At 46.5% G+C, this 12382-nt stretch overlaps 1 protein-coding gene across 3 annotated transcripts in view; it reads right to left on the bottom strand.

The window, feature by feature from the left end:
* Positions 1-12382, bottom strand: part of KIAA1671 (KIAA1671 ortholog) — a 64808-nt gene that overhangs the window by 35578 nt on the left and 16848 nt on the right. Inside the window, exon 1 of one of the 3 annotated variants that reach the window (XM_063144179.1) lies at positions 9964-10061. The exons of the other annotated variants lie outside the window; for them this stretch is intronic. Within the exon in view, the coding sequence (XP_063000249.1) occupies positions 9964-10014 (51 nt within the window). The 5' untranslated portion in view covers positions 10015-10061. Of the gene's footprint in view, positions 1-9963; positions 10062-12382 lie in introns of those variants that run through there. 3 annotated transcript variants of the gene reach the window in all.

Below are 12382 nucleotides of genomic sequence, written 5' to 3'. Positions count from 1 at the left end.
TAATATTGGGTAGAAGGCGAAAGAGAAATTCAGTGTGTCTTCTTACCAATTATTAACTGCGGCTTTAGAACCTAAGAAGAGCCCTGATGCTGGATCAGACCAAGGGTCCATCTAGTCCAGCACTCTGTTCACATAGCGGCCAACCAGCTATCAGCCAGGGAACAACAAGCAGGACATGGTGCAACAGCACCCTCCCACCCATGTTCCCCAGCAACTGGGGCTTGGTTTATCAGGCTGGCTCCTACTTGACCACGACAGTCTCACAATCAGAGCATGTTTTCACAAGGAGCAGTTCGCTCTGCCTTTTAGATCCCGGGTGTTGTGTGCACCCAGATGTCGACATTTTTACCCTCTTGACCACCTCATTCTCTGCATTTCCTCATAATGTGACGGCGAAGATCAAAGCAGCCTTTCCTGCCATTTCTTAATCCTGCCTGCTTACTTGGAGCTGCTACTCCAAGGCTTTGGGGAGGTCTGAGGCCCCTTCAGCCTTCCCTTGTAAGGCTGCAGCGAGCGTGCGTTCCACAACGATCACGGTTCGTATTCATTAGAAAGATTACTCGGCTCGAGCCAGCTGGTTTCGCCAGCGGCCGTTTAAAAATAAGCAAGGGCTTGCACGGATCGTCATCCCGAGAGAACAGGTGTTTGGAAGTCCTCATTGCCTTCTGCGTCAACAGGAGTCAGACGTTACCGCCCATATTTTCCTGTTTATACCATGGCCCTAAAGGCGGACTGAAAATATTATTACAAATTACTTCAGTGATATGAAATCAGACGACAAAAATACGCCCCTGGAGATACCTTGAAGCTCCCTAACACTGGCCTATGGTTCCCCATGATAACCAAGAGCCTTTCTATAGATACAAGGCACTCGCTGTCCCTATATATTTTCAGCTGTATCAATAGATAGCCGGGAATTGGGGCTACGAAGCTAATAGTCAAAGGCCTTGCAACGGGATCAAACCAAAAGGCCTTTCTGGTTTGGCATCCTACTTCTTGCAGTGGCTAGCCAGATGCCTTCGAGACACCCAAAAACTGAATATGCAGATCACAACACTCTCTTGCAGTTTGCTTCCAACCCCACCAGCAATGGGTATTCAGCAGAAAAAGTTCTGCTGATCCTAGAGGTCCCATTTAGTCAGCCTTCCCCCAAATTGGTGCCCACCAGATGTGCTGGATTGCAACTCCCATCATTCCCAGCCAGGATGATGATAGGGAGTTGCAGTCCAGCACATCTGGAAGGCATCAGGTTGAGGAAGGCTGCATTTATTGACCATGGCGGAGACCTGCAGATGGATACTAAAATTACTTAACTCACTCTTAGATGTTTATATGTGGTGTTATGCTGGGCGTTTTTGTTGAGTAGCTAAAATAATTGATTGTGCTGTATCACAATACGTTGTATATATTTTCATTAAAAATTAAGCAGAATAAAAGATCTCACCAGCTTGCACCTTCTAAGGAATCAAGCTCAAGCAAGAGAAGTCAGAGGCCAATTTCCCCACCTTTTGAGCAGTTGGGTTTGTAAACCAGCAGCTCAAATCATTTGCTAGTTGAACCTACTCAAAAGACGCCAAAAAGGGGCGAGAAGGTTGGCAGTGAGGTTAAAGACCTTTGGACAGCTCCTAGCCTGGCTGGACATCTCTTGTGTGAACAGAGAAAGCCTCGGTTAATATTTAACAAAGGCTCGATTTCTGCAATGCGCTCCACATAGGGCTACCTTTGTGCCTAGTCTGGAAACTTCAACTAGTTCAAAATATGGCAGCCAGGCTGGTCACCGGTACACCTAGGGGGGACCACATTACACCAGTTTTAAAATCGCTTCACTGGCTGCCAATTAGTTTCCCGGCGAAGTATAAAGTGTTGGTTATCACCTTTAAAGCCCTACACGGTTTGGGTCCAGGCTACCTGCGGGATCGCCTTCTCCCGTACAATCCGCCCCGCATACTCAGGTCCTCTGGGAAGAATTTACTCCAGCCAACAAAAACAAGACTGACAACTATTACCCAGAGGACCTTTTCCTCTGCCGCTCCCAGTTTGTGGAGATTCGTCAACTTAACAGTCTTCTGGAATTTAAGACAGCCATAAAGACTGATCTCTTCCGGCAGGCCTACCCAGTTGAATTTTAAGATGCCTTTTAATAATTTGCTGCTTAATAATGTATTTTAAATGTTTTAATTAGTCATATGTATTTTATTGTGTTTGTATTTCTGTTGTACCGCGCCTCGATCCAGAGGGAGAGGCGGGTAACAAATAAATATATTATTATTATTATTATTATTATTATTATTATTATTATTATTTATTAAAAACCATGAACTGTGTACTGGAAGTTCTTTGCGCATTTCAGCAAGATTTAAACTGTTTAATTTAAACTGTAAGAAGATGTAATGCTATTTACTAAAGTGCAAGTGATTTATAAGTACATAATAATAATATTGCAACCATGCTTTCTTCCCATGTTTCATAAACGACATCTCAGTTGGTGCTCATTTCTCAGGAAAAGACTAACACACAGGCCAGGAAATGTCTGTTAGCTCCATATCCTGAACTCTCACAATTCTGGATGCATTAAAAGCAAACTACATAGAATGTGATAAAAAAAAAAGGCACACAATGGAATTGTTTTGTACCACTTAAGTATCACAGTGTTTCCCTTTCGGGTGGGGAGGATAACAACCCAAGAGTGGAGAACATAAATGGCAGCTAAGAAAACACCTGCATTGGTTTTCAAGCAGCCTCCTTTGTCTACTCATTTTGATGAAAACAATCTCCCAAAAAAGGTATATATTTAAAGCATTAGACACCATACTCCAACTTATTATACAAGGGAAAATTGAAGGGGAAAGATCAGTGGGTAGAAGACGAACATCTTGGCTAAAGAACTTGAGGAAACGGTACAGCTCTACTTCTAGACAATTATTTAGAGTGGCTGAGTCAAACACAAAAAGAGCTGTAATGATAGCTAACCTCTGATAGGAGAAGGCACCCTAAGGAGAAGACCACTTGAGATTGAGTTATTTCTCTTTTCTTCCCTTGTATAGGGTCTTCCGACGCTGCACTGGAGCAAGCTAGCTCATCTCCGGTTGTACATAGGGTCAAGATACCCATGACTCATATTTCTATATTTCTCATACCTACCCTCTCTCAAAATACTAGAACCCAGTGGGGTCATCCCATGAAGCTGATGGGTGGGAGATTCAGGACAGATCAAAGGAAGGAGGACGCAGACAAGCTGGAGCATGTTCAGAAGAGGGCAACCAGGAGGATCAGGGGTCTGGAAACAAAGCCCTATGAAGAGAGACGGAGAGAACTGGGCATGTTTAGCCTGGAGAAGAGAAGATTGAGGGGAGACATGAGAGCACTCTTCAAATACTTGGAAGGCTGTCACACGGAGGAGGGCCAGGATCTCTTCTCGATCCTCCCAGAGTGTAGGACACGGAATAACGGGCTCAAGTGACAGGAAGCCAGATTCTGGCTGGATATCAGGAAAAACTTCCTGACTGTTAGAGCAGTACGACAATGGAACCAGTTACCTAGGGAGGTTGTGTGCTCTCCCACACTAGAGACCTTCAAGAGGCAGCTGGACAACCATCTGTCGGGGATGCTTTAGAGTGGATTCCTGTATTGAGCAGGGGGTTGGACTTGATGGCCTTATAGGCCCCTTCCAACTCTACTATTCTGTGATTCTAAGGACTTCTTCACACAACACAGAGTTAAACTGTAGGATTCACTACCACAAGATGTGGTGATGGTTGCCAATTTGGATGGCTTAAAAGGGCATTGGATGAATTCCTTTCATCCAATTGATAGGAGAAAGCTATCAATGGCTATTAGCCCTCATGGTTATGTACTACCTCCGGTATCCCAGGCAATAAGCCTGTGTGCACCCGTTGCTGGGGAACATGAGTGAGAGGGTGCTCTTGCACCATGTCCTGCTTTGTTCGTCCCTGGCCGATGGCTGGTCGGCCACTGTGTGAACAGAGTGCTGGACTAGATGGACCCTCGGTCTGATCCAGCAGGGCACTGCTTATGTTCTTAGCAGTGACTCACTGGAATCTAACAACAACGAGATAAAAAAAACCCAACAACAACCCCAAGAGTAGCCTTGAAAGTATAAATATCTTGTTTGCAATGACGCATTGTCATAGAGGAGAAAAACACACCAAGGTCTGGTGTGAGTGAAGCAGGAAGAAATTCTGCGTGATGGAAACAAAACACAGGCCCACAGAAAGCCTGTGCAAAGGAGAGACACCATTCATGGGGAGCATAAAAAGAGGGTTCACCCCACACCACCCCCAGATTAAAACACACAGCAGCAATGCCGGGGAAACGTCCATCATCCTTCTCCGCTCGGTGGGGAAAGGAGAAAGCAAAAGATGAAAGTAGCAAAGGAAGCTTTACGATGCTGAGGCAGAGATATAGTTATCAAGGTCCAGTTTCTTTAAATCCGGATGGTCTAAATTGGCAGCACCCAGGAGTACATTTGCGGGCTGGCGGGCAGGGCAGGCGAAATCCAGAGGCTGCCACTGACCAGATGAGCTTGCAGGTATCACTTCGTTAATGTCTGGCTGCAAATGGCAGCCTGCCTTGCCCTGCAGCAAAAAACCCATCTGGTTTGGGGTGACTGCTAGGTTAATAGCACCCTCTCGTGGCCAAGGCATGAGGTAACTTTGCAAAAGAACTGCAGAGATCCGGTGAAAATTTCCTATCAAACGGTATCAGAATTCACCCACTCACTCTTCTTTTAAAGAAAAGGGGGGGATATACACTTAGCAAAACCTCTCCTCATACGGCTTTGTTTCCAGGGCCCTGATCCTCTTCGTAGCAGTATTCAAGGCAAGAGAGGAGGCCAGGTGAGTCTTTTCCTTAGTCAGATCCAGCACGCTTAGGTGTCTCCATCCTGAGCGTCACAATGAAGGTAGGGAGAAAGTATTGAACTGAGAAAGTAGAAGGCATGTTTTAATAATTATCAAGGTGTCTGCCATAAAAGCAATAAGTCACTATGACCCACTGCAGATGTCTTTGAGGTATCCAAGGTCATCCTCAGGGGTTCTTCTCTGTGAGCCCCTGCCAAAGGAAATGAGGCAGGTGGCTACCAGGAGGTATGTGATGCTGAAACTGCTGAAACTCCTGCTGGTTCAAAGAGCTGCAGCCAGATTGTTGACCGGGGCTGGTTACAGGGAGCAGACAAGTCCCCTGTTAAAACAGCTCCACTGGCTTCCAGTCTGTTTCCGGGCACAATTCAAAGTGCTGGTATTAACCACATCACGCCAGTCCTTTTCCAGCTTCATTGGCTGCTGGTCCAGGTCCAGGTCCGGGCCCGATTCAGGTATTAACAAGTAAAGCCCTAAACGGCTTGGGGCCAGGCTATCTGAAGGAACGCCTCCTCCCATACGTACCTGCCCGGACCCTAAGGTCATCCTCAGGGGTCCTTCTCTGCGAGCCCCTGCCAAAGGAAGTGAGGCAGGTGGCTACCAGGAGGAGGGCCTTCTCTGCTGTGGCACCCCGGCTATGGAATGAGCTCCCTAAGGAGGTTCGCTTGGCACTGACATTATATGCCTTTAGATACCAGGGGAAGACCTTTTTATTCTCCCAGCATTTTAACAGTCTGTAAATAAATTTTAACTTGGTGTTTTAAATTTGTAATTTTGTATTGCTGCTGTTTTTATCTGGTTGAGCTTTTATATTGTGTTTTATACTGTTGTTTTATACTTTGAATGTTTTTAATTTTTGTGAACCGCCCAGACAGCTCCGGATATTGGGCGGTATAGAAATGTAATAAATAAATAAATAAATAAATAAAAGCCACAATGCACAATAATGAGCTTTACTTACGTTGAACATCCCCGGCCTTCAGAAACGTTTGTGAGGTTTTTGTTTTGTTTTAAAGAGTTTTGAATGGGAATTCGTTGACTTGTTGCTATTGGTTATTATTGGCTCTGTCTTTATTTGCTGTACTGGGTTGGTTGAGTTTTTATAGCGTTTTGTAAGCAGAAAAGTCAACAAAACTGAACAAAACTTCCCCTTATCTTTGAAAAGGACGAAGCTATTTCTGTCAAAACTACAGCCTTCGCATATCCTCTTCTCAGAAATGCACATAAAAATATTTTCAGGATGTTTATAGTAACCAAGTCTACAGCTCAGCTGAGACATCGCACCAAGCCAACGTTTACACGAATTGCAGCTTATAAATCGAACCGCAGCGTGAGCTTCCTACAAACCAGAGTTTCCACTCCTGGTTCGCCGGCTAGTCACTAACCTTGGCTTGGTGCAGCATCTGAATTAAACCTACTGCAGTTTAATTACTCACTGGGCGTGTGGACTCCTCACCGCCACGTTTCCATACAGCGCCAGAGAGTCAAGTTTGAAAACGCTGCATGTTTCCAAAAGCAAAGCCACAATGAGGATTTTGTTTTGTTTTGTTTTCTGAGAAACGCTTAAGAACAGAGGCAGTTTCTAACGCAAAACCCATTATCCTCACAAAATCATTTAAAGGTAACTGACTTATGAAGTCGCAACTAATGAGCTCCAGAGAGCTAAAAATCAATCCTGCTGAAGGGTTTGGCAGGCCAAGCTCCTTGGAAACCGAGCTTGTAACCAGAGCTACATAAAAACAAAGGCTCGTTTTTGGCAGAGCCTCCTACGTGGCAGAGCCTCACGTGGACGGCCCACCTGGATTAGTCACGCACGAGTGAGGGACCTCCCCGGGCGGGGAAGTTAAACGCCTTCTGAGTAGCTTTCGACACAGAGAGCATTCCTGTCTGACCCAGTAAGAAGCACATTCTGGCCCCGTTCAGAAGACACCTGAAACCACGGCTTTAACCACGGTGGTTAAGCCAGAAAGCCGAGCTGTGTTCAGAAGACACCTTAAACCACGGCTTTAACCGCAAAAGGCCTTAGTCACTGTGGTTAAAGACATGGTTTAAGGTGCCTTCTGAACACCAGCCAGCTTTCTGGCTTAACCACCGTGGTTAAAGCTGTCTTCTGAACGGGGCCTCTCTTTATTGAAAGCATTTTTACCCAGCTCTTGATCCAAACAAGGCTTCCAGAGTGGCTTATGTATCATCAATACCAACAAGGCAGTCTCTGCCAACAGGGTTTCCAATCTAAATGACACAACACAAAAAGTGGGGAGGGGATGGGGAGAGAAGGGTGCATGTGTGAAATAAACAAATTCAGGCACCAATTCTTCCCTAAACAGCAGCAGTTTGAAGCACAGGTTTAAATGACTTGGCTGGGTGATGAGAAATGGAGGCTTCACTGACTGCAGCGGAACCCTGTTCAGAGAGAAGTTTTTAGTGGCTGACAGGTCTGGGGGTTTATGAGTCATTGGCCTTTCCATCACCCATGGTTTCAAGCCTCTCTAGCTGAACAGGTCCACGGATTTTGGGTCTGCCTAAATTCAACCATAAGCATGGTACCAACAGCAGCAAAGGAATGTGGGCCGCCATGGAAGCCCAGAAATGCTAGAGCTCATGACCAACTGACTTGCGGAGTCCCTCTTAACTTGAACTCATTCAGATGTGGAGGTCATAGAATCATAGAATAGTAGAGTTGGAAGGGGCCTTTAAGGCCATCGAGTCCAACCCCCTGCTCAACGCAGGAATCCACCTTTAAAGCATCCCTGACAGAGGGCTGCCCAGCTGCCTCTTGGAGGACTCTAGGGTGGGAGAGTCCACGACCTCCCTAGGTCATTGGTTCCATTCTCGTACCGCTCTAACAGTCAGGAAGTTTTTCCTGATGTCCAGCTGGAATCGGGCTTCCTGTCACTTGAGCCCATTATTCCGTGTCCTGCACTCTGGGAGGATCGAGATGAGATCCTGGCCCTCCTCTGTGTGACAACCTTTCAAGTATTTGAAGAGTGCTATCCCTTCAATCTTCTCTTCTCCAGACTAAACATGCCCAGTTCTTTCGGTCTCTCCTCACAGGGCTTTGTCTCCAGACCCCTGATCATCCTCGTTGCCCTCCTCTGAACACGCTCCAGCTTGTCTGCATCCTTCTTGCAGTGTGATGCCCAGAACTGGACTCCATACTCTAGATGAGGCCTAACCAGTGAAAAAATATACTTCTATTAACGCAGCTCAAAATAGCATTTGCTTCTTTTTGCAGCCACGTCACACCGCTGGCTCATATTCAGCTTGTGATCTACAATAATTCCAAGATCCTTCTCGTTTGTAGTCTAAGCCCTGCCATCGCTTGTGGAATCCCGCTGCTGAGCACAGCTTACAAGAGAAGCCCACCATATTCCAAGCCAACGCCAGCAGCGCCTTCGTTAAGGAGAAGGAGCGTCCAGGACACTTCCCGAATCGCAGGAGGCTAAGATGCTAAAGCAGAGGGTAAATAGCAGGAGGCTCATTTGCACGCCTGCCTGGCCACTCAAACACATCAGATACTGAGCCAGAGAGATTACGGACGCAACTGGACAAGGAAGACATCGTCAGTGACCCTGTGTCCTCCCCTTACACTCTTCACAGGCCAGAACTAGAGCCATCCAGACTGCAGGCGCGGCCCTAGAACAAAGGTATCTGCTGGTGGCACAATAGGAATTGTAAAAGCAGGAAGGCTGAGAAGCCAAGCAGGAAAGGCAAGGCCAAGAGGGCAAATTGTATGCGTTCCTTTGAAATAACCACCCAGGCCTTTTGACCAATGTCTCCGGGTTAGAATCATAGAATAGCAGAGTTGGAAGGGGCCTACAAGGTCATCGAGTCCAACCCCCTGCTCAATGCAGGAATCCACCCTAAAGCATCCCTGACAGATGGTTGTCCAGCTGCCACTTGAAGGCCTCTCGTGGGGGAGAGCCCACTACCTCCCTAGGTAACTGATTCCATTGTCGTACTGCTCTAATAGTCAGGAAGTTTTTCCTGATGTCCAGCCGGAATCTGGCTTCCTGTAACTTGAGCCCGTTATTCCGTGTCCTGCACTGTGGGAGGATCGAGAAGAGATCCTGGCCCTCCTCTGTGTGACAACCTTTTAAGTCTTTGAAGAGTGCTATCATGTCTCCCCTCAGCCTTCTCTTCTCCAGGCTAAACATGCCCAGTTCTTTCAGTCTCTCTTCATAGGGCTTTGTTTCCAGACCCCTGATCATCCTGGTTGCCCTCCTCTGAACAAGTTAATTTGTTCAGAGGAAGTTAATTTCAAGTTAATTTCTTTCTATACACAAGACCCCACCTCACCCCTCCACCAATACCAGAGAAGTTTTATTTCTTTTCATTTGTAACCTGGACGGACCCGCCACCAATCACTCCAATATTTATTTATTTAAAACTTTTTGTAACCTTCGTCTTCATCCAAAAAGGCTCCTGGAGCGATTAATAAATACAGGACAGGACATGCCCCGATGGCTTACATCCTAGAAAAAACACGGCACAAAAGGAAAAGTCGATAAGGAGGGAAGAGGAGAAATGCACGCCAGGGCACCAATTCTTAAAGTTAAATAGCCGTTCTTATAACCACCAATTGGAACAGAAACAGTTCAGGGAGAGGAAAATACGAACATGGCTGGTTCCTCCGCAGAATCGATGGTGTGTCCCTGTTTTGCATCTCTCCCTCAGCCCCAGACAGGTGGGATGACTGATGTCTGATGACGGAAAGTGATGGGTAATTGCCCAGATAATGCAAACGGAAAAGTAAACTACTGGAAATGTCATTTCGCTGAAAGTATCCTTAATAGGAAAATGAGGAGCTGTGGTCGGAAAATAGCTTGCTGAAAGCAACAGAATGAAAAGCAAGTCCATGGCACACAATCTCTAGTTCGATGGTGTCCCCTTTTATTATCCCATCCAGACATATCTTTTAAAATTAACACAAACTCTTGCTCTCACTCACTCGTGCTCTTCACAAACGAAATCACCCTCCTTTTCTCCTGGCACACTGGTGTCAAAGCCACAGACATACTCCCAGAAAAGCAATCCTAACCCCAAGACCAAGGGTAGGAGAGGGGAGGGCAGACCTTCTACTCACCCACAGAGACCGTAAGGACTTCAACAAGTTTGGGCAGTAATAATACTCCATTCTCCCCAGAAGTTGGGGAAGAAGTTTAGACTGATCCCCACCTCCGTTTCGTTTCAGTCTTTAGTGGAAAGTTGCAAGCACGCCAGCCAAATTAGAGGCAACGTAAATAATTCAGAAAACCGCTCAACCCGGCCAAAGGAACTGCACGCCGTCTGTCTCTTTTAACAGGTGGGGCTGCCGACATGGGAGCAGCAGAGAAGCTGCAGGTCATATGACTCCTGCATTTGCTCCGAGACCGAAGCGATGCCCATTTCCATTAACCAACGGCACTAGGTGGTCAGCAGCAAAAGTGTATCTGCAGCTTCTATTTCCATTTATACTTGCGACCAAAATGTTTAAAAAGGCATGCTGTTAAGCGGATACGGGCTGTAGAACGTGGCCACGGGAGCAGTGCTTGCTTTGTGGCTGACTGACCTCATTTCCCCTGTAGCTGTGTACCAGAAGAGAGGGGGGAAAGACAGGCTTAGCATAGAAAACACTTTCAAAATTAAATAGGGGGGGATAAAACCCAATCTAGAGCACAGGGTAGTATCTGGCCTCTTTGATCGCAAGCGACATGTGTAAGCTAGGAACCAGCAGCAAATCCTACAAATTATTTATCAGCAGCTCTGTGATCCTTAACAGTGTCGCTTCTAAGGGGAGGGGAAGAGTGAAAAGGGAAGAGAAGCAGGCTTGTCAATCCTCAGGGATTTGGGCATGTGAAGAGTAGCTAGGAAGCTGCTGCTACCCCAACTTCCTGAATTCACAAGGCTACAAACCTTTACCCACTTACTTGGGAGTAAGCCTCAATGGGACTTGCTCCCTTAGGGTTGCAATGTCAGTGTACTTCTCTGACCTATACAGGGACAGCGTTGCAAAGCCCTTGTGCCCTCACCACCTGCATCAAGGAAATGGGCTTGGAGGTGCACCCCTGCAAGTCAGCACTAAGGAGGCTTGACGCCAATTAAACAGTAGGCTACCTTTGTGCCTACTCCGGAAGCTTCAATTAGTTCAAAATATGGCAGCCAGGTTGGTCATCGGTACACCTAGGGGGGACGACATTACACCATTACTCTTCACTGGCTGCCAATTAGTTTCCAGACAAACTATAACGTGTTGGTTATCACCTTTAAAACCCTACATGGTTTGGGTCCAGGATACCTGCGGGATCGCCTTCTCCCATGCAATCCGCCCCACACACTCAGGTCCTCTGGGAAGAATCTACTTCAGTCTGCCAAAATTAGGCTGACAAGTATTACCCAGATGCTTTTGCTGCTCCCAGACAGTGGGATGGCCTGCTGGACGAGACTTGTCAACTTAACAGTCTTTTAGCATTTAAGAAAGCTAACTAGACTGATCTCTTCCGGCAGGCCTATCCAGTGGAATTTTAGGATGTTTGAATAATGTATACTATGTTTTTAATTTAGTTTTATGTATTTTACACTTACTGTTGTTCTCCGCCTCGATCCAAACGGAGAGGCGGGAAAGAAATAAATTTATTATTATTATTACCTTACCTTGTGGGAGTCATGGTTGCATATGAGGCTTTCATCTGCCCCTAAGTGGAGCTACTCAGGAGCAAGACTTTGTAGATCAGGCTAGTTCTTATTTGGGGGAGGTCATGGCCAAAGGCAGCACTGCCTGTCCTGTTTTTCAGCTTTATCCAACTGGCACAGATTAGCTCTTTCTAGGGCTAAGATTACTGTTCCAAACAGGAGGAAATCTGGACTCCCACAAAGATTAAGCCCCTGCTGTCATTAAAATCGACTTCCGCATCTGCCAATGCCTGTGAAGAGTGATGGATTCATACTGAAGAGAATGACAGGAGCATCATGCATAGAATCATAGAATAGCAAAGTTGGAAGGGGCCTACAAGGCCATCGAATCCAACCCCCTGCTCAATGCAGGAATCCACCCTAAAGCATCCCTGACAGGTGGTTGTCCAGCTGCCTCTTGAAGGCCTCTAATGTGGGAGAGCCCACCACCTCCCTAGGTAACTGGGTCTACTCTACATAGGGCTCTCATAGGGCCTTTTTCTTTATTTACCATGGTTAAAGCCATGTTTTAAGGTGTCTTCTGAACGGGGCCTTTCTCTCTCCCTTCCATTTCCATTCTTCGTTCTTAGAATCATAGAATAGCAGAGTTGGAAGGGGCCTATAAGGCTATCGAGTCCAACCCCCTGCTCAATGCAGGAATCCACCTTAAAGCATCCCTGACAGGTGGTTGTCCAGCTGCCTCTTGAAGGCCTCCAGTGTGGGAGAGCCCACAACCTCCCTAGGTAACTGGTTCCATTGTTGTACTACTCTAACTGTTATCCTGATGTCCAGCCAGAATCTGGCTTCCTGTCACTTGAGCCCATGATTCCGTGTCCTGCACTCAGGGATGATCG

Source organism: Elgaria multicarinata, chromosome 18 (genome assembly GCF_023053635.1).
Source record: "Elgaria multicarinata webbii isolate HBS135686 ecotype San Diego chromosome 18, rElgMul1.1.pri, whole genome shotgun sequence".
Classification (NCBI taxonomy): Eukaryota; Metazoa; Chordata; class Lepidosauria; order Squamata; family Anguidae; genus Elgaria; species Elgaria multicarinata.
This window is presented reverse-complemented; position numbering and strand designations above follow the sequence as displayed.